This window comes from Tympanuchus pallidicinctus, unplaced genomic scaffold (genome assembly GCF_026119805.1).
Source record: "Tympanuchus pallidicinctus isolate F22 unplaced genomic scaffold, pur_lepc_1.0 scaffold1, whole genome shotgun sequence".
NCBI lineage: Eukaryota > Metazoa > Chordata > Aves > Galliformes > Phasianidae > Tympanuchus > Tympanuchus pallidicinctus.
In genome coordinates, this window is record NW_026294618.1 from 60,955,090 (window position 1) to 60,977,552 (window position 22,463).

A 22,463-nucleotide genomic window follows, 5' to 3' on the forward strand; every position below is an offset into this window, starting at 1 on the left:
ATTGCAAAGGTTTATGTGAGATGACAGAGAATTGGCTCTGTCTCTGTGCCTGAAGCCTGCCAGATGAGATATGTCATCTGTAACAGCAATGCATCATAACTTATTCTGACTAGAAGAAGCTATATTGAATATGGCAAGAGGTGCAGAAATAACTGATGAAGAAATGCTGAGGAAGAGGTCCACAACTTAAACTGTGAGATTCTTAAGTAAATCTTAACTTGGTCCATATCCAGGCAAGACTCCAACAAATGGGTTGTGAGGTGAGGTGAAATCTCAGTTCTTGCTCTCCCGCAAAGCTGGAAATCCCTTCTATGTGTGTATAGTTTGTATAATAAATATAAATGAATGAAAGTTAGCAAATGCAGCCAGTTGTGAGGGAAAACTTAATGTTATATTGCACTCTGATCTTGTGGCTCTTTTGCTTTCCAGGTCATTGCTCTGAAAAAGGGTTAGGTTTCCCAGGATATTGAGACTCTAGCAGGCTCCGTGCATTTGTCTTCATCGTTTTTCCTTCTCCAGAAAGGATGTGTGCTATCGGAATTTATATACTTCATTTCATGAAAAAGACGCCTGCTATGAGGATATGGCCATTACTGAGCTGTCAATTTAGACTGTGCTTTTATTTTTTCAGATGTAGAGATCCCTGAAACTCTTGAGGCCTATGTAACACTTACAGAAAACGCACTCAAAAATATTTCTGGTAGGCATCAAAAAACACTAAGCAGAGCCAGGTGCAAATACTACAGTGCACTCTCTCTCTTCTTATTGCATCTTTTATACTTTTCACAACTGGCAACATAAATATTTCTTACGTGGAAGCACTGGCATTTTAATGTAGAACTATCCTGCTTTACTGCTGTGATTAAAGGTATTATTGGGTGCATGGACAAAACAATGATATGTAAACTATTTGCCCTTTCATGCTGGCTAACAAGATAAAGCAGCTCAGTAATTTACCCATGTTGGTATTTATTCTCTGAAGACTTTCAACGGAAGTCAGTACTTTATGTCTCTGAGAGAAGAGTGATATCTCCAAAGTTTAAAGAAGAAAAAAAAATATGAAGTTATGAAATGAAACCTAATTGTTTAGTTTTTCCCATTTTTACTTTTTTATATACAACCACTGTTTGAATTACTACTTATGTATAAAGTTTTAGGCTAGTGATTACAATGGTGAGGTGATGTACTGTCCTCCACTGTCTTTATCATAGTCTTTCATATTGGAAGACAGATTTTATTTTGATTGGCATTTTTTGCACAAGATTAAACCTACTATTTCACTTGGTGACTCTCACACAGATTAGATGCATTTACAAACACTTTCTTTTATGATTCCACATACTGCAAATTTGGAATGTCAAACATTTTTAAATCTCACTGTCTTTGCTACAGACCTCAGGTTCACTGTGTTTAAATTTTTTTCCCCAGATAGTGAAATAATACTGTTATTGATTAACAGTATAGATACAAAAATGTGTTTAGTTTATGACCTGTGAAAATTTTGAAACTAATGTGGGGAAGAATAATATTCAGCAGTTCATTCTATCTATATAGGTTGCTCCAAAAGTAATGTCTTCTGTATATTTCCTTAGAAACTGCAACTGATACAAAGAGCACGAGCACAGGACACTATTTGATAGAATAAATTTTCAGCTACAAAAAACTACTTTTCAGTATAATCACCACCTCTACCCAATTCACGTGGACGAGCTTATTAAGATGCTCTTCATTTCATGGTGTGAAAGCTCTGTTTGGCCATCCAAAACATGGTTTGTCTTTCACATCACTGTCATCTCTGGTGGAGGGCACCACCCACAACCTCACTGTGCTCACATCCAATGTTTGTTCTCCAACAATACTCAGCAAGTGCTGATGAATGACTTTGGGTGCATTTTTTTTCTACATGGAGGGACTCAATGACACCCCTTTGCTTCATCCATACTTCCATGTCAGACACCGTTTGACAGCCTGCCCTTCTGCTGCTGTCTGTCACATGGTGACAAAATAAACCAGAATATTGTCATGAGGGTTCATCCTCTACTGCCATACCACCAACATTTGCCGCTGATGTCATGGGCCAATGTAATAAAATGGGAGGCATTACTTTTGGAGCATGTGTTACATTTAGCCAAGTGATGTTTTGTATGAATAAGAGGTTTAACTATCTTATAGGCTCAGTTTTCTGTGAATATAGCTGGACAGAAGGCTTCTTTTCTCTATGCATGCTTTCAAACTTGTTTTCATAAACTAATTCAGACCGTCTTTGTAAACAAATGGAAATTAGTCACAATGATAGAATATGAATAAGAGGAACCTCACATGGTCCTCTAGGCTGCAGACTGCTTCAGTCAGAATTGGCTGTATCTGATTCATATCACAAAATTCACTTGATCTTTATATAGAAAATTCAAGTTAATCCTGTTTCAAAAACATTGGTACGTGTCTAAACAACCTGGTAGAATAGCTGTATTAAGCATTTTTATCAAAGCTTGGAGAAAAAAAAAAGTGCTGCTTAATGTGGTTGTTTTAATCATTCGAGGACTACTCACTGTGGCCATCCAAAAAATCCAGTCATCTCTGGATCTTGATAACACAATTAAAGCAATATTACTTTATCAGTTTTAGTCTTAGAAATTGTATATACTTTGCTTCCAGACTGATGAGGGACTCTCTGAGGGAAACTGTTCTTTCAGAATATTTTGCAAGCCTGCTTGAAAATGAACTCTTTCTTCATATGTTTATGGAAACCACATTCATTTGTTTGATGATCTGTCCTAGGAAGATTGCTAACCATGGCCTAATGGAACTAGTTATTCTTTTGCTTTGACGTTGTATTGCTCATGCAGTTGCAGTTGTGTTTCTCCTTTACCATCTAGTATTCCTGACATATACTCTGCTTGGGCAAAAAGTAGAGAAAAGTTCTAGACAACTTGGATGGCAATCACTCTTTTTTGTTGTTTGGTTTTTGGTACAGGAGAACCTGGTGCCCTAGAAGCACATATACGACAGCTGGACAAAGCTTTAGATACCAGTCGTTTCCAAATACAGCAAACAGAAAACATCATCCGCAGCAAAACACCTACAGGACCAGAGCTGGATGCCACTTACAAAGGATATGTGCGTGTGCTTGCATTTCATTACATGCTGACATTACTAAAAAAATTTCTGTTCTTAGTCACAGTGCAATATATTGAAGCACAAATCAAATAAGCACACCAAATTTAGATTTGCTGTTGAAAGAAATGTAGCTGTTTCAACATAGCAATTAGATATTGCTGCTTCTCAGACTTATGTTTACTAGTTGTGACCACATGCTTTGTTGTTTACATTATTAGAGTTTTACAGTAGTGTAAGTTTACAGGAACATGACTCCAGGGGATTTATTTTAATATGATGGATTTTTTATATGTCCTAAACTAATTTCTTACACATGTGATATAATCCATTTAATGTTGATATTATTTAAAATTCCTCCACTTTTAAAAGCGAGTTTCATAGTTTAGTGCCCAATATTCATCTTGATCCAAAATAATAAATATGCATCATGTTGCATATATGGAATCTATGATTGAAAAACTTTCTCAGAGAGGTTTTCTGGAAGAAAAATCTCTCTATAAATTATTCAGACCACATTTCTCCTGACAGAGTTGAAAGATTAGATGCTTGGACGCATAGTAATATTTCCATACAGATATTTATTTTCTTAATCATATTTTCTAATGTCTTAACATTTATAATTAATGTCACCTGCAGCCCTCCGGTATTATTTGGCACAGAGGCACTGAGTTGTTTCTAATTCATCTGAAAATATACACAAAGTCTTTATAATTTTCACACAGAACTCTTTGCTACTGCTAGGGCAAATTGTTAAATAGATTTTTCTCTTCACACCTTGACCTACTTGCTGGAAATTTTGAAAGCTGCATTGCAATTTTCATTTTTCCTGTGACTGATGGGATTGAGATGGGATTTTTTGTTTGTTTCTTAATACAGATGAAGCTACTAAGTGAATGCAGTGGAAGCATAGACTCAGTAAAAAGGCTTGGATATAAGCTGAAAGAAGAAGAGGAAAAATTATCTGGCCTTATTAATCTGAACAGTACTGAAACACAAACAGCTGGTAAGTGACATTTAGTTCTCTGATGGAAAGCAATTATGAGAAACAGCAAATATATGCAATGGTTTTTTTCTGAAGTAGAGCTTGGTATTACATAGCTATCTGTTATGTTCTGTTTAACATCTCTTAAAATGAAGTAGGGATAGTAAGTATTACTTTTATACATCTAGTGAAGACATTATGCCTGCAAGTGCATTTTAAGAACCCTTTCCTATAATGAGATGTAGCTATAGGCCTTTAGAAAAGTCCATGCAGATGCAGTGCGTTTTTATTGAATGTTCTCTTTTGAAAAATGATTTCTTATATTGCCCTACAAAACATGTAAGTCATAATTCGTTTCTTCTAGTATTACTTTCCACTTTTTATTGTATTAGCTGTCAACAATACAGAAATTTATTTTTATCTGGTAAAAATAATCATATAAAATTATGGATTTTTTACAGTGAAGGCTATGTCTCAGTTCTCAGTTTGGCATAATATGCTATTCATGCAGTCTATTTTAATAAATATTATTTTTAATCTTAAGTTGATGATATGATACAACTTATCCTTCTCTAAGACATAGCATTTCAAGTAGTAAGAATAAATAGACTTAATTTGTTAATTTTTTTAGCAGAGATAAGTATCCAGTACATCAACAGTAGCTTAAGCAAACATGATGATATGGGAATATTAAATTGTGAGAGTTACAAATACTAATGAAAATAGTATTTGGCTAGTTAGATATATTCAGAATGTAACTTGTTTGCAGTTATACTGATTTATTATATCTATATACTAGCATAACCTAGTGAGAGGTTGTGTCCCGTCCCTGCGTATTGCAGGGAATTTGGAACTAGATGATCTTAAAGGCCCTTCCCACCCAAAAACTATTCTATGATTTGTTCATTCTATGATCACCCATGACACTTGTATATATTTATTTAATTCTGTAAAGTCATTAATTGTTGATGTAAGAAAGTGGTAAAATTTCTTGCTGCCCAGTCACTCATCAAGACTACTTATTCTTTCCAACATAATTTAGTTTTCAGTGTGGTATTTGCTGGATTAGGGTTTTGGATGGTTTTTTTTCACTTTTGTTGAATTTGTTGTTCATCATTCCAGGTGTAATTGACCGATGGGAATTAATCCAGGCCCAAGCTCTAAGCAAGGAGCTAAGGATGAAGCAGAACCTTCAGCAATGGCAGCAGTTCAATTCTGACCTTAATAGCATTTGGGCTTGGTTAGGAGAAACAGAGGAAGAACTGGAGAAGCTCCGCTGCCTTGATCTCAGTACTGACATACAAACTATCGAGCTCAGGATTAGAAAATTGAAAGTGAGTTCTGTTTTTCTTTTCCATTATTTACTTCGTAAAGAGACCTGAATGCAACATGTATGTTAGTGAGGTTTCTGACAGTTGCAGCTGGAATGCTCTGTTTTTTACATAGCTGATGACTGAAATCAGTAATTTCAATGTGATTTTATGAATAACCTTTTGGCAGAAAATACTAATACCAGTGGTATTTAGTATTTAATCCAAATTAATTTTTGAAATAGTAATTCTGTGGCTATTCTCTAATTCCAGAATGCACGGATAATTGAAGCAGTTATCTAAGCTGATGAAAGGAAAATAAAGCCAAGTTAAATAAAATCTATTCAAGCTGGCAACAAAATAGCTATTTTCAAATAAATGCCTCTTTGGAACATATCTTGTGTGGAGGAAGGAGAGAGTGCCAAATGAGCTCTAGCCTAACTCACTGGTGTCATTCAGTACAGTTTAGGAAAAAAAATGGTCTCACATTGAAATACTCTTATTGCTTCTTCAATTTTCTCAGGTGCATCAGGATCTGAATATTGCCTTTATGATCTCTTCTGGCTATTTTGCAGCTATAAAGGTCTGCAAATGTGGTGCTCCACAGCTTCCCATTCAGTTATTAGCATCTCATAAGCTTGGGCACAAAAATGTTGGGCCAATGTCAAAATGCACTGTAACCTATGCTAGGAATGAGGTGGAAAGATAGTAAAGACTGTTTCCAATGATGATCCATTTAAAGCATATTAGTGTTGGTCTTCACTGCAGTCCAAATATAGTTCCCATAAGTACTACAGAGGTCACTGTGACATGGGGCTTTTAAGTAAATGCTGTAAACTAGGTGGAAAAGGGTACATTTCATAAGAATCCTGTCCTTATCTCACCCACTCTTGGAAAGCCCATTAGTGCCCTCCAAACCAAAAGAGGTGGGGTTTCTTTTGTGGCTTCCAATATAAACAAATCAGTTTTTATACATGTTCTGCTTCTATAAATTGGAGTAAGTTGTTTATACTCCTTGTATGTTTTCCTTTCCCTCAGTAAAAGCTTTTATTTTAAAACACTGCTGACAGCAGTTTCCACTTGAAAACATGTTGGGTTTTTTTGTTTATCAGCACAACTGAGAAGTGAGGGCAAAAGTTTTATTGTGAGCAGAAGTACAATTGTCTTACAACTCCTTCAATTTTCTTGGGCCCTCCCTGTCTAAAATATCTGAAGTATTTGCCAGATCTTCATAATTCAACTATGACTTCAGCCTTTTAAAAGTTTAATTGGCTTGTTCTAGTTTATGCTCACAGTAAAACTTTAATAGATCAACAGTGAACACTTTCAGAGTCACACAGTGAGCACAGAAATCTCATACACAGAGCAAAGGGGACTATTACAGTAAGATGCATTATGCAGTTGCAGAAGGCAAATGATTACATTCTTTTTGTACCTTCTCTGTTTGATTTTTCTGAAAGCTGCATGTTTTACTAATCTCTTTCTTCATTCTGTCCCCCTATTCCTTATCATTAAGGAGCTGCAGAAGGCAATTGATAACCGCAAAGCTATCATCTTATCCATCAACTTGTGCAGCTCAGAATTTACTCAATCTGACAGTGAAGAAAGTAAAAAACTCCAAGAGCGCCTGTCTCAGATGAACATCTGCTGGGATCACGTATGCAGTATGATCGAAGATTGGCGCTGCTCACTGCAAGATGCATTAATGCAGTGCCAGGTCTGTACTGTGTCTATTTAAATGGTCAGCATTTAACATGTCAAAGATGTAAACCATATAGTTACCTGATGTGCTTATTGTCCTGTCTGGAACTTGCCTGTGCAAGATAATACAACTTCATCAAAGAGATACATGTGCACTACATTGAAGCATATGTTTCCAGAGCAATATTTTCTAAGTTTGTCATCACTTGAATATTATTCTCATATACTATTCTGCGCTTTCTTGTAAGTTACAGAATTCAACCTAAGCAGGACCTATTACGGGATAAACTGAAAACAGAAATTTAACTGCTGTATCTCTGCTGCATGTCTGGTATAAACTCATCATTTACAGGATTTCCATGAAATGAGCCATGGTTTGCTGCTCTGGTTAGAGAATATTGACAGAAGAAAAAATGAGATTGTGCCCATCAATCCAAACCTGGATTCAGAAGTCCTACAGGATCATCACAGACTTCTAATGGTATGGCTATAATTATCCCTTTTTCTTCCAAAGCTCATCATCAGAAAAAAATGTATCTTTCTCATCAGAGTTAGCACTGTATATTGTGTGAGGACTCATAGCTATGGGAATGAGGTCAGCAACTAGCTTTGTCATTTCCTTCAATAGCAGAACTGGAGATTTAAAAACTCGAGCAGCCTCGCTGCTGTCTGTGTTGCTGTCATTTTGCTTTTAGTGTTTTGTTTCCCTTAGTGAGAATTTGATACAAACAACAAAAGTATTAAGCAGTCAAAGGATGAATCACAAGCTATTCTTCAAATTTTAAGTGAACAGTTACCTATTTTACCTAACAGTTACCTAGAGCTTCTCAGGCCTGGAAATGTTGATTCCTTCTTTTTTCTTTACATTTCTTTAATTTCAAGTGACTGGTTTTATGAATTCTTTGCTCTTTATTTTTTTCTTTCAAAAATAAATTCAATTTAAAAAATTTGCTGCTTGCCCTTGCAATAGCAAATCAGACGTGAACTGCTGGAATCTCAGTTGAAAGTGGCGTCACTGCAAGATATGTCCTGCCAATTGTTAGTCAATGCTGAAGGCAAGGACTGCCTTGAAGCCAAAGAAAAGGTGCATGTCATTGGAAACAGACTTAAGCTCCTCTTGAAAGAAGTCATACGTCACATAAAAGACCTAGAGAAAGCTCTAGACATTTCAAGTAGTCAGTTGGTGAGTGTCTCTTTATTCCTTGCTGCTTCTTGGGCACATTTCATGCTGCTTTAACTACATTTCTCTGATCAGTGCTGTTGGCCGTTTTTTTCTGTTGTTTGCATTACTTATCAAGAATGGTACACATTTAATCCTGAATATCACAAAGAAATTGTTATAATGTAAACATTCTTGCAATTTTTTAATCCAGCAGTTTTTTGCTATTTTGTATAGCAAGTTACCAGTTATCTTGGTTTTCTCATTCTGCCATTACTGACTCAGTGAATTGGCAAAGTATGTGAGATAATTATTCTAGCTGCAGTATTGAAAATTATAATGTCAGTTTTCACCTGAAAGGAAAATGTATTTCAATCTGAAGAAAAAAATAATAAGAGGCATAAAATAAATCCTGTAATTGGCTAACTGATCTCCCTCAGTGTTGAGCTGTACTGCAAATCTTCTCAAGTTATCTTGTAGTTCAAGGTATTTGGGGAGTTATGCATGCAAGTTCACCAACAGTGACAGGTGGCACAAAGTTAGGTTTTCAAGGCTCTCTATTCACTTTCAAACTCTACATTTTATTTAAAGCCTTAGATTAGAAGAGTTCATGAGGCATGAGAGTTTGGCTGTTTTCACTTCTAGTGAGTTCTTGTCTGTTGGAGTGAAATCATGATGGTTACTGCCTCTTCCAGTGATTAAAAGCCAATCAAAAAACCCTACTTTTTCCCTGTATTGCCCTTAGCAGAAAATGCTTCACCTAATACAATTAACTTCTAGCTATATGTTTGTTTCTCTTCAGGAGCAACAGAGACAACATGTAATTCCTGAATCTTGTAAAAATTGCTAACAAATATTAACTGTTTGGGGTGGGTTTGTTTTTGTTTTTGTTGTTGTTTGTTTGTTTTGTTTTGTTTTGGAAATAATGCGGTAAAGATTTCACTCTGGGGTTATTGGGTTTTTTGAGTTTGCTTACCTGAACAGGTGGTCTGATTCCATTCCTTCTGAATTTAGGATTTGTCCTCTTGGTCCTCTGCTGATGAACTAGACACATCAGGCTCAGTGAGTCCTGTATCTGGACAAAGTACACCAAGCAGACAGAGAACGGTAATTTTAAGTCATCAACTTTCTATCATCTGCTGGGTGGGAGTCTAGATGTCTACAGTAGCTCTAGCCAGCTGAAAGGCCCCCCATCTCACTTGACAGGAAAGGAAATGACATAAATTAAGAAAAAACACAGCTGCTTTCCCTGATCGTGCTACATATCCCATCCTGCATGAAATCAGAATTGGCAAATACTATCTAAAACCAGGGCTGTCAGTGTGGTTGGTTTACCATGGTATGGCATGTCATGTCTCTTGTATTTTGCTCTAGTGATGGCAGCATCCCGAAGTCCGGTCTTGTCTGGTATAATCAGTCCTCCATTTCTGTTTGGCCTTCTCTTCAGAGAGCTGCTTCATTGAGAACCTCAATAAGAATTTCTTATTGAGGCTTTTGATGAATGGTTAAATAGAGCTGAAGGGCATACAACTTTGTTCAAAACAGCTAGCTGAACAGGACCTAACCAATGGCTGTGATGGCAGCTCTGGAGTTGCCTGTTTACATCGCTGGCACAAAATTCAAGAAATGTAGCAAATACATGCCTAGTACTTAACACTTCCATACTCTAAGCCCAAAATGGAACTGCAATTATTTTGTCTTTTTCTGCAATTCTATTGGTTGATTACTTCACTTTTTTCTTTAGTTTATAAAAAGATCATAATTTTTTTTTCCATTTGCACTTTTTGTAAAGCCTCTGAGTTCTGTCTTGATAAACTGTATGGCTCTTGAATTACTGTTTGTTTGGTTTGGTTTTTTTTACATTCACTAGTTTCCTTTTAGATTCTAGTATGAGAATGTAAAGGAATACTGGCTTTTCAAACATAAGAAAAGAACATTAATCTTTAGACTTCGCTACAGAAATCAATTTTTCAACTTTTGAATTTGAACTTAATTAATAAAAACTCTGATATCACAGATGTAACTAGAGAATCCCTGATCATAACAGGAAATAGAAAAGTGTCTTACCATAAAATCTTTTTCTCAAGAGTATGTAGAATTATAATAGATCATCTGAACATTTTAATAAACATTTGTCTAATTTTTTAGTGTTCATGTACATGACTACATTTTTTTCATTTTTCTTCATAATGTATAGCTAGATTTTATGACTACTTGGGCTATATAACTAACTCAAAATTGTCTGCTTTTTAGGCTTCTGTTTTCTTTTCAAGTAGATTTTTGGAGGCTGCTGTGATGTTGTTTAGAATTTCTGTTCCAAATATGCTGATGCTAAATAAATAAATAAATACTAATACTAAATTTCCATCAGACTGATAGTCATCTAAATTCATTAAGTATTCCAGCAATTCTAGGTGTAGGAATGTGCCTACAGTTATTTGACTTTATGGGGAAGGTGATGGAAAAGAGGCCAGACACTAGAGGGAGGCCTTTCGACCATATTTTTATCCCTAAGAATTAGTAATATTAATTTTTTTGCAAATACATTTTGAGATGTCTATATTTCCCCATATTCCACTCAGTTTCAATTTCACATTCTAAATTCTTTCGGCTGAATTGCCACTGGTTTTTTATTTTTTATTTTTTTTATTTTTAATTCAGAGTTCCTGGCTCGAAAAGGAACGGCTAAAATTTTATTTGTTTCACTGTATATGTTCCAATCATTTTCAGACTCAGAAACAAAGAAAAGCCAGTTTCCTTGGTTCATGGGTATCAATCACTTCATTTGATTTGTTTTTGTTTCCTTTGCTGCACTTTTAATTTAGTTTCATCAGTAGCTTGTCTTTATTTGCCTGGACTGAACATTCTTCTTTCTTTACCCCCTGTTCATTGCAAACAGCCACGGGGCAAATGTAGTCTCTCACAGCCTGGACCCTCTGTCAGCAGTCCACATAGCAGGTACCTTATTCTCCTGGTTTCCGCACTCTGTTCTAGAACCGTAAGAGGATGATGGAAATTGGCTGTGATTCTCATCTGTCCACACTTAGTCTGAAAACTTCCCTTTTTTACTAGTTTGGCAAAAAGTGCTATCAATTATTCCATATTCTTTATGAATAGAAATACTGGCTAATTCTTGAAAATCTGCAGCTTTTGCTTCCTGGAAAGGACATGCAATAGACATTTGTTTTTCATGTGGTGAGTCTGTGTTCACACTCACAATATCTAATAATGATTTTGGCATAATTTAACAGAAATGCCAGTCAGTTCGTGGCAAACACTTTTCATCATCCTCTTTACCTCTAGATATTAAATTAAGGCAGGTAATAGGCCAGTGTTCTAGAAATCACAAAAACCCACAGATCTGGATGAGACATACTAACATCCGTTGGTTTTTTTTTGTTGTTGTTGTTGATTGTTTGTTTGTTTGTTTTTTGTTTTGTTTTGGTTTTTTTCCTGTTCTGAAATGTTTTGTCCAGTTTGTGGGTTTTCAGTACATAGCATTCAAAATTAAGTCATAATTCGAGGGGTTTTAAACTTGGGGTCACTTCCTCTCCCCGTCAGAAGACTGCAACTTAATGTGCTAATACTGCCATGACTCTTGCCTAGTGTTTGCATCCGTGTAGTGCTCAGGGAGCAGCACTGCCCTATCTCTCTCTGACCAGTAGAGAGCAGACATGCAGCTACAGCTTCTTGCTTTCCACCTTGTTTCCAGCAACCTGTCATCTCTGCAGCTAACGGTGCTTCTGCGTTCTTTGTTGTTGTCAGTGTGATATGTGTACTTTCGCTCTTTCACTGATCAAATCACTAGCCTGTAGAGCTACAAAATTTAAAAAAATAACTGTAGTAAATCAACAGGCATATATACACAGTATGTATTAAGTGGAACTCTCATGCTATTCCAGCATCTTAGGCATTGAAAAGGGAACCTAAAATAATCATAAAGTATGAGCAAGATACATTTGTACTTACAGTTATAAGTCCTAACGGTCATTTATTCTCCATATAAAAACATGCACTACATCTTAATTGCAACTCCCATTGAAGAGAAAGATTTGAGGTTGGAAGGAAAGCAACATGACATTTAATACAGAGATTGAGCAATAGCCAGGCAGCAAAAAATACTTTGAGGTTACTATTTTTTTCCGTAAGTAAAATAAGTGTTTTATTAATCAAAATATGAATTAAATAATAAGTAAAATACTTACATTTGGATGTTCTCATAGACATTTATTTTTAATAAATTGTTTGCTCTGTAAGTACGGCTAGCTACTGTGAGTGGTGTTGTAGTTGCAAAACTAACAGCACATAACAGCAGATAGAACAGATAAAGCATCTTTGACTGCTTCCACAGACATTAAGATTCTGTCTTGCTTTTAGGGATTTTTTATTTTTTTTTTTTTTTTTTTTGCCTTTGAAACATAATGAAACCACATAGAAAATAGGTGACATACATACATACCATCTTTCTGCCTGTAAGAGAAAGAGAATTTTTCCAGCTCCATCTGCTATGAAGCTTGGCATTCTGTTTCTTACAGGGAATGGGAAAAGGGAAGAGTGGGGCTTTACTCTGCAGCCATTAACAGCTAAGAGGAATGGAGAGTGTCTGTGGCAGATAAGCATGCTTGCGCTAGCAACACTGTACTCAAGAAACATACTGCGTTCATTCTTCCCCTCTCCTGTATGGTCCAACAGCCTATGCCAACCTGTTGAGAAGATTTCTTGCTGTAGGTGTGAGCAGCTGGCTCAGAGCACAGCTAGCAGTGCTTTGCTGCTTTGAGATCAGCCTTTATTCTAGCAGTGGCATTGGTGCGGCACCTTTCAGATCAAGTCTCTCCAGCACTGTTTATTAACACATCTTGTAGCAGTACAAAACAATGTTCAATTTGTCATTCAGACAAGCATGGAATACGAATGAGTCACTGCTGAATAGGAAGTTTAATCAAATGCGCAAGCCAGACAGGTTGTGGCTGATGTATAATGTGGTTTTAACTGATAAAGCAGTACAAGCTGTCACTGTGTTCTTTAATATTTTGACATGCCTCTGATCAGAGTATTTTGTGTTTGATCTTGCACTGGATCAGCAAACCCTGTTAGAGTTTAGTATACAGGAGAACTCAAGTCAGTTTTAAAATGTGTATCACATAGGTGGTTGTGAAAGGAAGTTCTTTAAGGGATCATGTTTTATGTATACCAAATGTGCTATCGCTTTGCCTTTCCATTATCACAGCAGAAAGAAAAAAAAAAAAAAGCCTACGTAGGATGATGCTAAGCAAGTTGTAAGTAACACTGTGGATTTAATCAAACACTCCTTTGAGAGGTATTAGTGTTGCTGCATTAAGTAGGAAAAGCAAATCCAAGAAGCAGCTCCTCTTCCTTCATCAGTATAATAGAGCTGTCGTAAATGCATACCTGGATCTGTGCCTGTGGATTTTTTGAGGTAATTAAAATGTTAAAAAGATTAAAATAATTGTTCAATTTGCTCAGGACTGTTTACATTGTCTCTCTTGAGCAGCTCTATTCATGTCTTGGCGCCACGGTGCCAACCTCCATTTCCTGCTCTGCCCAAGCCTTCCCAAATGACTAGTGGATGTTTAAAGCTCACTTGCTGTTCTTGGAGCAGACCAGGCCACAGAACTCTTCATGGCTTTGGCCACAAAACGGCAGTCATTGCCATGCAGTAGTTTAGATAGGAGGTTTTCACTTGGATTGTCATTGTTATTCTCCCTGCTCTTTCCTTTATTCTCACTTACTTTTTTGTTAAAATTCTTATTTAACTACCTATATGAGCACTTGTCTCTTCTAAGCCAGGGTGAGATTGGAGTCACATGATTGTGAGAGGTAGGCAGAGAAGTGAATTCGTAACTCAGCCAATCACAGTCGCTTTTAGAGAGTCTCAAGCCAACAAGAGGAATCATTGCATGCTCTCAAGGGCAGAACATCATACCACCTCATAACTTTAGTGAGCTCCATCTTAATAAAATCATCATCAGTGGAATTGGTTTCTTTTCACAGCTATTTTACATCATTGTCTTTTACCTATTTGTCAAACAACAGCTCTAAATTTCTTTCTTCACTACCATCAGTGTGAACTTCCAAATGTATAGCAGAAGGTTTTATTGCTACTTTGCATACTGTAATCTTAAATTCTTTGCTATACTTCTTCAGCCTATATCTGACCACTGAAGTCGTCGACCACTGAAGTCGTCACCCACTTTTCTTTGTGTAATAAGCCAATCCTATTTTGTATTCACAAAGACTTTCATCTTCTGTCATCCTAAAAATTAATTTTGCTGTTCTTACATTCTGTGCAGCACTCTTTTCATAAATGTATTAAATTCAGACTCATCTTTGATTAACTCCAGTAATAATATTCTACTATCCCAGTAGTGACCCTCAATATGACTGTTGTCTCCTTACCACTTCCCCATTAAACTCCATTTATTCTTATAATTTGCTTGAATGATAAATTCTTCTGTTATAATATTTCGGATGTTTTCTGCAGTCCAGATGGATTAGTTCAACCATATTTTTCTTCTCAGAATAAATAAATAATGATTTAAAAAAAAAATCAGTCATCTTTAAGTGAAGGTACTCATCTGAGATGAAATTAAAGTTCATTTTGCTCATCTGATCTATAGCCTGGTAAATTAGGTTCTCCTCTCTTGAAATGCTTCAGAAAGAGCTTCAATTTCTCTGACATTAGAAAAACTCCCACAGTAAGATTAACTATTGGTTGCAGTTCTGAGGTTAGTTAATGAGATTTCTTGGCAAGAAGAAGCTTACAGTTGACCAGACCTGCAGCTGTGCCTCCAACTTCGTTTAGTTGTCAGGAATTGTCCTTGGAGCAAGTTGCAGGTGGTCTTCCTTTCCTTGAGAAACAGCAGCCAGTATGACAAATGGTAGAGCAGTCAGATGAGAGACAGCAGAAGATAGATGCAAGAGAAGGAAATTACATTTTTCTCAAAAATAGTAAACAGTACTTCAGCTTTCCCTTCTCCGATTGCAGTAAATAGGATATTGGCCCCTTCTCTATAATGATCATTTTTTGTTAATAGTGTATGTATATTTTTAACCCTCTTTCCTTACCAAATCCATTAAACACTCTAAGCTGAACATTCAATTTTTCAGCTAATTATGTCCATTACAGACGAGTACCTGCAATAAACTGTGACAGTACAGCACTTGAACTTTTTAGAACTCACCTTCTGAAGATGTTTTCATGTTTCATTATTTGTTTGTTGAATTTTTTCCATCCAGTATTAGAAACTGTTGTTCAACATCCTACTCCACTGCAGAAGAAGTATTTTGAGATTCTTTGTCATAAAGTGTTAATTTTTGAAAGAAAATCTATAACCAGTTATGCAGTTCACACATACTTACACTCTTTCTTCCTGTTTGTAGTGATGGTGTTTGATTAGGGTTGGTTGATTGGTTTTGCTTTAAGTAAATCATAAAACAAACTGTTCTACTGCACCAATAGGAAAAGCCTAAAAAACAAAAAGATAGATGATTTTGATTCTGCTTTAACAGAAATGCCTCCTACTGCCCCAGAATAACTCAATCAATGGAGGATCAATGAAAATTCACACTTTACTCATTATGAAACAGCTGTTACCAGCTACAGAAATATAGCCTTTTTTATGCTTGGAAGGTAATTAAGCACTCCTTGTTCCCTTTGTTCCTGCCTCAGCCCATTGACTCTCTGTCTTGGCGTTCTTGGACAGTAAAGTTCTGATCTAATTGAACTTTAATATGGAATGCTCTGATGCTGTTAAATGTGCCATATCCTTTCAGTGTGTTCTTTTTAATATGTGATCTTGCATAATTCAATAAGCAGCTTTCCATCCAGGCAACAATAACGTGGATCCAAACAGTATGTGATTTTTTGTTTTGATCATCACTCCTTCCTGAGACATTTAAGTCAAGTTAATCATTTAACTTACTCAAGTTTTCTTTGTATCTGTTGATCATAACAAACTCTATGAAGTCTGTCTGGCTTTCTTGGAGTCAACATATTAGGATGATACATATGTATGAACAAGACATAAAAATAATCTCAAGCACAGAAAGAATTATTTCCTGATCATGTGTGAAGGGGGCCTGATATAGTTTTGAAGTTGATATTTGATCTTTGCATGCTTTTTCACATCAATTCAGATTCGATTTGAAAGGGGAAGGGGAAGGCAGGGAGATACCATGATGACCTATTTGCATGACTGAGGAGAATTTAACCTTGTCTAGCAGGCCTGATCTCCTATACCTTTAAGTTGAAACTAAGTACATACTTATGAGTATCTTTATCTCTTATACCCTAGTCATCTATAGGCCTTCTCAGGCTTCATAACCACAGTAGGTATACACACTTTCATAGTAACATGTCTATTGCAAAATTTGCAACAATGTTTGCGTGGAAGAATTCTTGAAACTAATGATGTAAAGGCTGTAAATTCTTCTATTTTTATCTAGCTAAAATACAATATTTTTCCATCATTCTAATGTTAACTTGCAGAAATTCTCTTTTCAGTACTTCACTTACCTCAAAATCTGTTATCCGTATGTTAGAGCTCTGGTAGTTTCAGTCAGAAGGGAAAATGTGAAATTTGTATCTTTGTCTTTTATTAAAAATATCTTATATTTTTATGCTTAAATTGAAGTGTCCCTTTGGGAATGTTTGGAAATGTCTTCTATTGACATATGATAGATGTATGCCACACACATCCATAAGACAAAAGGGGAAAATCACTCAGATGGTGAGGATATCTGGTCAGTTGAGCAAATAAATTTTAACAGCTGATTCAGTGCAAGATTCAAAATACAGTGTACTTTGTATAAAATGCCTGGAGACTGGTGTATTAATTAACTGAATATTGACATAAGGATCTTATTTCACTATACACTGAGGAATATAAGGAAATGAATTTAGAAACTTCTGACAACCAAATGCAGTTTCCATTTTAAAAGAGGAGGATTGTTTTTTAGGCAGTGTGTAGTGAACGTATGTGACAAGCATGTTTATTTTCTATATCTCAGTGCTCTAAGTGGAGAGTCTTCGCTATAACTGATAAAGGAGCACGTTATTCACCATTCTATAGTGAATATTTGATGTTTTCATATCCAGTCAAGACATATGAGATCTCTTAAGACCGTTGGGGAGTGTTCAGTGAAAAATAACTCTGCTGTTTTCAGTCAGTGTGTACAAATCCTAAACCAGCCTTCAGGGATAGCTGAGTACCCAGGGGCAACCTCTGCTGCAGCAATGTTTTACTCACCTGTCCATTTTCTTTTCTCAGGTCCATAAGAGGTGGCTCAGGTTCCTTCCCTTCTGAGGCTGGGCCAGCATGGCAGCACCCATCCTTCTTCCTTAGAGTCCTCAGAGCTGCTCTGCCACTACAGCTCCTTTTGCTGCTCCTGATCGGGCTGGCTTGCCTGGTTCCAATGACTGAGGAGGACTACAGCTGTACAATGGCCAACAACTTTGCCCGCTCTTTCCATCCCATGTTAAAATACATGAATGGTCCACCCCCGTTATAAAGTTGTGAGACAGCAGGTGATCTTGCTGGAGTAGTAGCCAGGAGGCAGTGTGGTTTTAAAAAGTGACAACATTCAGTATGGCAGCTTTACATACCTGCTGTTGCCACCACAGTGTCTGTATCGTTTTCTACTGGCACTCAGTAACACATCAGTCCATCAGTTCCAAACTGCAGAACGTATTACCTGAGTAGCATTGTTTCAGTATTTACATCCTGGGCACCAAGGAGGATGTGATGTGTGTGGGGGTTAAATGTCCTTCAGTCCATCATTCTGGATCTTTTAGCCACTTAATACCCAGGTCATTGCCCTGTACTATGCATAGCTGAGAACTGGATACTGTAGATCCTTTCCTGTGTGCTGCTCTATATGAGCCATTAGCCTATCTTCGTTAATTGCCCTCTCAGCATCTACAGTAAATAAAATAGCCAGTGCTAAAGAACTTTTAGAGCCTTTGTAAACATACAATTTTAAAGGATCTTATATGGCAGTGTATTATCCCCTGTGATATCTGTTTTGGGCATGGTGTTCTAACCTTTGCTTTGGATGTACAAGGTGTAAATCTGTTAAGCACTTTTTTAAGGTTTAAAAAATGGATGTAATAAATGAGATCATAAAAGGTTTTATGAAGAAAAATGTTGAATGCCGAGTTGAAAAACAAAGAACATATTTATGTATGTACAGTTTGCTAAGCCAAGTTTTGTTTGTATTGATTTCTTTGCATTTATTATAGATAACATAAAATATTTTGTCTACGTGCTTTTTAAGGACAACTGTGAGAGCCTCTAAGTTTAGAATATGTATGGTATAAAGAAAAATAGCTGCACTTCTAAAAATAATTAAAAAATGCTATAACAAATTAGCAGTATTGAGTATATGTTAGAATAAGGTCATCTGGATAATGTCTCAAGTGGTGATATACAAGGCAAAGTGCTATGTCTACTGTAGAATAATACTAGCTGAACAACAGCATTTAGAGGAGCCAAAATAAAGCTCCCTTTTTGGATAAGTGTAATATTTTCTTGGAAAGGATACCGTACGTCAACAAGGTATCTTCAGTGTCTGAGACATAGACTTGGATTGATACAAGTATATATTCTTCTGCAGTCTTAGTTTCTTTCATTGATATTCAGAAGTTATGCTGTCTATAATCACTATTTGAGTAGACAAAGATAAATAATACACTTTTAAAGTATAAAAATGAGCTGTTATTTGCTTAAGGATTCGTAAAATTAACCTTTCCTCTCTTTTTTGATATCATTCTCTATGGTAACATAACTTATCGGAATGGTAATCAATGCACCTACATTAATAACTTCATAGTTAGCTCACTTTACAACTGTTAGTCCAGGTCTCTGTATTCTTTGGACATTCCTTCATCAGACAGTGGTTTTGATGGCTGAGTTTTTGTTGGGTGGTTGCTGCTGCTTTTTTTTTTATTTATTTTTCTTTTCTTTTTTTTTTTAAAGGAAAGCATTATTTATACTGAAAAGGCTAATTTACTGAGAAGGTTGCCTCCAATTCATGTTTTCCAGTCTATTGTTTGTGATCTCATGGAAGGAGATGTTATCTAAAAGGTAGTTGTGATTATCAAACTACAGAAGTTGTGATTATCAAACTACAAACTACAGCATATTTATCTGCTGAAGGAAGCAGGAAAAAAATCACAAGTGAGACTTGTGTTTGTTTCTTATGATATTTAAAAACTGGAGAGGCAAGGAGGTTTGAAGGCAGGTGTTTAGGAGGAAGAGGAGAGTACAAGGATAAGATTTTTGTTTCAGTGATTTTGGTGCAATTAATAGAGTATACCAGAAAATAGAAAGGGTAACACCTGGCATGTTTAAATTGCAATCTGACATTTGATTTTTGCCAGCTACTTTGCCATTCTGTAGTCCCTGCTTTTTGAAATCTCTAATTATGTGCACGTATGATCCATTCAGAACTGATTTTTTTACATTTTGACACAGCATCCTCCTCCTCTACAGCTCTCTCTAATTCCAGGCAGCAAGATGATGCTGAAAGTGCTGCAAAGCCCTACACTTTATGGAGGAGCAGTGTGAACTGTTGCTTATTTTAGTTGGTGGTGTTGACCATTTTCCAGTGTGTACCTCCTTGGCTCACCCTTGCCCTGCAGCTCATATCTGAACTTGTAGAATGGATGAAAAAGGGTGCCCTGCTTAATGGAGGCTATAGGGGTGAGCAGAATTGGGGTGTTTTTTTTTGTTGTTGTTTTTTTGTTTACTTATTGTACTCAGCTTCATCCTGATTTTTTTTTATTTCTTATTGCATTTATTGTCCTTGGAGAATATTTTTGCGCTAAAGAATTTAGTATAAGAGAGAAAGAGTAATGTTGGTTCAGATTAACATATTTATATAAAATTCTTTCCATGCTAACTGCCGAAGGATATTTGAATCCTTTGGTCAGCTGTCACAGCTGTTTCTGCATTTTTTGCCATTATTAATTACATCACTTCTCCATGTTTCCTCCTTCAGCCTGTATTGCTGTTTCATCTACTTACATTTTGCTTGTCATTCATTTCTCTGTAGACTCCATTTATTTCCCTCTGTCCCTCCCTGAGTCCTATGTCATTCACCTTTTTGATTTCAGAAGAGAAAATCTCTACCATTTAAATTGGTTTGAGAAATAGGCTCCTCAAAAGGGAGTTTCCTACCCCCATGCTGATTCCATTATGACTTCATATGTGTCTTTTTCAGAACTGGATAATGATCCTCAAAACTGGCATGAAGCAGGCAAAAATGAAACAAATGCCCAGCTGTTTCTCAGGCTCCCATTAAATCACATTTCATCCAATGAATACCAGTGACTTGAAGACTGCAAAGCAAGGCAGGTGACATCAGCATATGTGTTGATAACTACATCATGTACTATGGGTAATGAGGCAAGTTTAGAGGAAAAACAGGACTCCCAGAATGTCTTCAATTATTACAGCATGTGGCATTAGCCAACTTTGCAGCCTAGGAGTCAATCCAGCTGAGGTGAGGTTGCTTTTTCTGCCTATCTTTATTTCATAGAATCACAGAATCACACAGAATAGCCAGGGTTGAAAGAGACCTCAAGGATCATGAATCTCCAACCCTTCTGCCACATGCAGGGCCACCAACCTTTTCATTTTACACTACACCAGGCTGCCCAGGGCCCCATCCAATCTGGCCTTGAACACCTCTAGGGACGAGGCATCCACAACCTCTCTGGGCAGCTGTTCCAGCACCTCACCACTCTCATAGTAAAGAACTTCCCCCTGACATCCAACCTAAATCTTCCCTCCCTCAACTTCAAACCATTTCTCCTTGTTTTCCAATTATCTACCCTTGTAAAGAGTTGATTCCCCTCCTGTTTGTAGGCTCCCTTTAGGTACTAAAAGGCTGCAATGAGGTCACCCTGCAGCCTTCTTTTCTCCAGGCTGAACAAGCCCAGCTCCCTCAGCCTGTCTTCTTAGGGGAGGTGCTCCAGACCCCTGATCATCTTTATGGCTCTCCTCTGGACCCTCTCCAACAGCTCTCTGTCTTTCTTGTACTGGGGGCTCCAGACCTGGATACAGTATTCCAGATGGGGCCTCACAAGAGCAGAGTAGAGGGGAACAATCACCTCCCTGTGCCTGCTGGCTACTCCTCTTCTGATGGAGCCCAGGATACCATTTGCTTTCTGAGCTGCAAGGGCACGCTGCTGGCTCATGTTCAGTTTTTCATCTACCAAGACCCCAGGCCCTTCTCTGCAGGACTGTTCTCAAGGACCGCTCCTTCCAGTCTGTATGGATGCTTGGGATTCTCCCAGCCTGAGTGTAAAACCTTGCACTTTGCTCAAGCATGACTTGCCCTTGATGTAGCCATGTTGTTTATCATCAATAACCCTATCTTTATTTTGCATGTGCCTTTGGGAGGATCTGCTCCATAATCTTGCCAGGCACAGAGGAGGGACTGACTGGCCTGTAGTTATCTGGATCTTCTTTTTTCTCCTTCTTGAAAATGGGGTTATGTTTCCCCTTTTCCAATTAGTAGGAAGTTCACCAGACTGCCATGACCTTTCAAATATGATGGATTATGGCTTGGCAACTTCATCTCAGTTCTCTCAGAACCTAATCTCATTGTGTACCAATGTAAATCTTATTGTAAATCTCATTGGGTGCCATGGATTTGTTCCCCTTCAGGTTCTTTAGATGGTCTCAAATCTGACCTTCACTTATAGCAGGCAGAGTATTTAAGCCTAGAGAAAATGAAATTGATGTAGACTGCATCTTGGCAAACAGCAGCTAAATTATCTTTTGTCCCATTTTCTATTCATAATTGTAGAATAGCTTAAGTTAGAGGAAATGTTAAAGATTATCCAGTTCTAATCCCCTGCAATGGGAAGGGCTGCTACCCACCAAATCAGGCTGCCCAGGGCCGCATCCAACCTGATCCTGAACACTGTCAGGTGTTTCACAGAATCACCCGGGTTGGAAGGGACCTCAAGGATCATGGAGTTCCAACCTCCCTGCCTAGCAGGGCCACCAAACATACACATTCAGATCAGGTTGCCCAGGACCCCATCCAACCTGGCCTTGAACACGTCCAAGGACGGGGCATCCACAACCTCCCTGGGCAGCCTGTTCCAGGGCCTAACCACTTTCCTTGTGAAGAACTTCCCCCTAACATCCAACCTAAATCT

The 22,463-nt window shown here is 37.2% G+C and overlaps 1 protein-coding gene across 2 annotated transcripts in view; it reads left to right on the forward strand.

Moving 5' to 3' along the window:
- Window positions 1-18,656, forward strand: part of SYNE1 (spectrin repeat containing nuclear envelope protein 1) — a 282,683-nt gene extending 264,027 nt beyond the window's left edge. For both annotated transcript variants that reach the window (XM_052694476.1, XM_052694484.1), the window contains 10 exons: window positions 632-700; window positions 2,975-3,117; window positions 3,994-4,120; window positions 5,222-5,433; window positions 6,926-7,126; window positions 7,463-7,591; window positions 8,081-8,293; window positions 9,284-9,376; window positions 11,169-11,227; window positions 17,560-18,656. In XM_052694476.1, coding sequence (XP_052550436.1) covers window positions 632-700; window positions 2,975-3,117; window positions 3,994-4,120; window positions 5,222-5,433; window positions 6,926-7,126; window positions 7,463-7,591; window positions 8,081-8,293; window positions 9,284-9,376; window positions 11,169-11,227; window positions 17,560-17,800 — 1,487 coding nt within the window. In that variant the 3' untranslated portion in view covers window positions 17,801-18,656. The remainder of the gene's footprint in view (window positions 1-631; window positions 701-2,974; window positions 3,118-3,993; window positions 4,121-5,221; window positions 5,434-6,925; window positions 7,127-7,462; window positions 7,592-8,080; window positions 8,294-9,283; window positions 9,377-11,168; window positions 11,228-17,559) is intronic.
- Window positions 18,657-22,463: the final 3,807 nt, after the last annotated feature.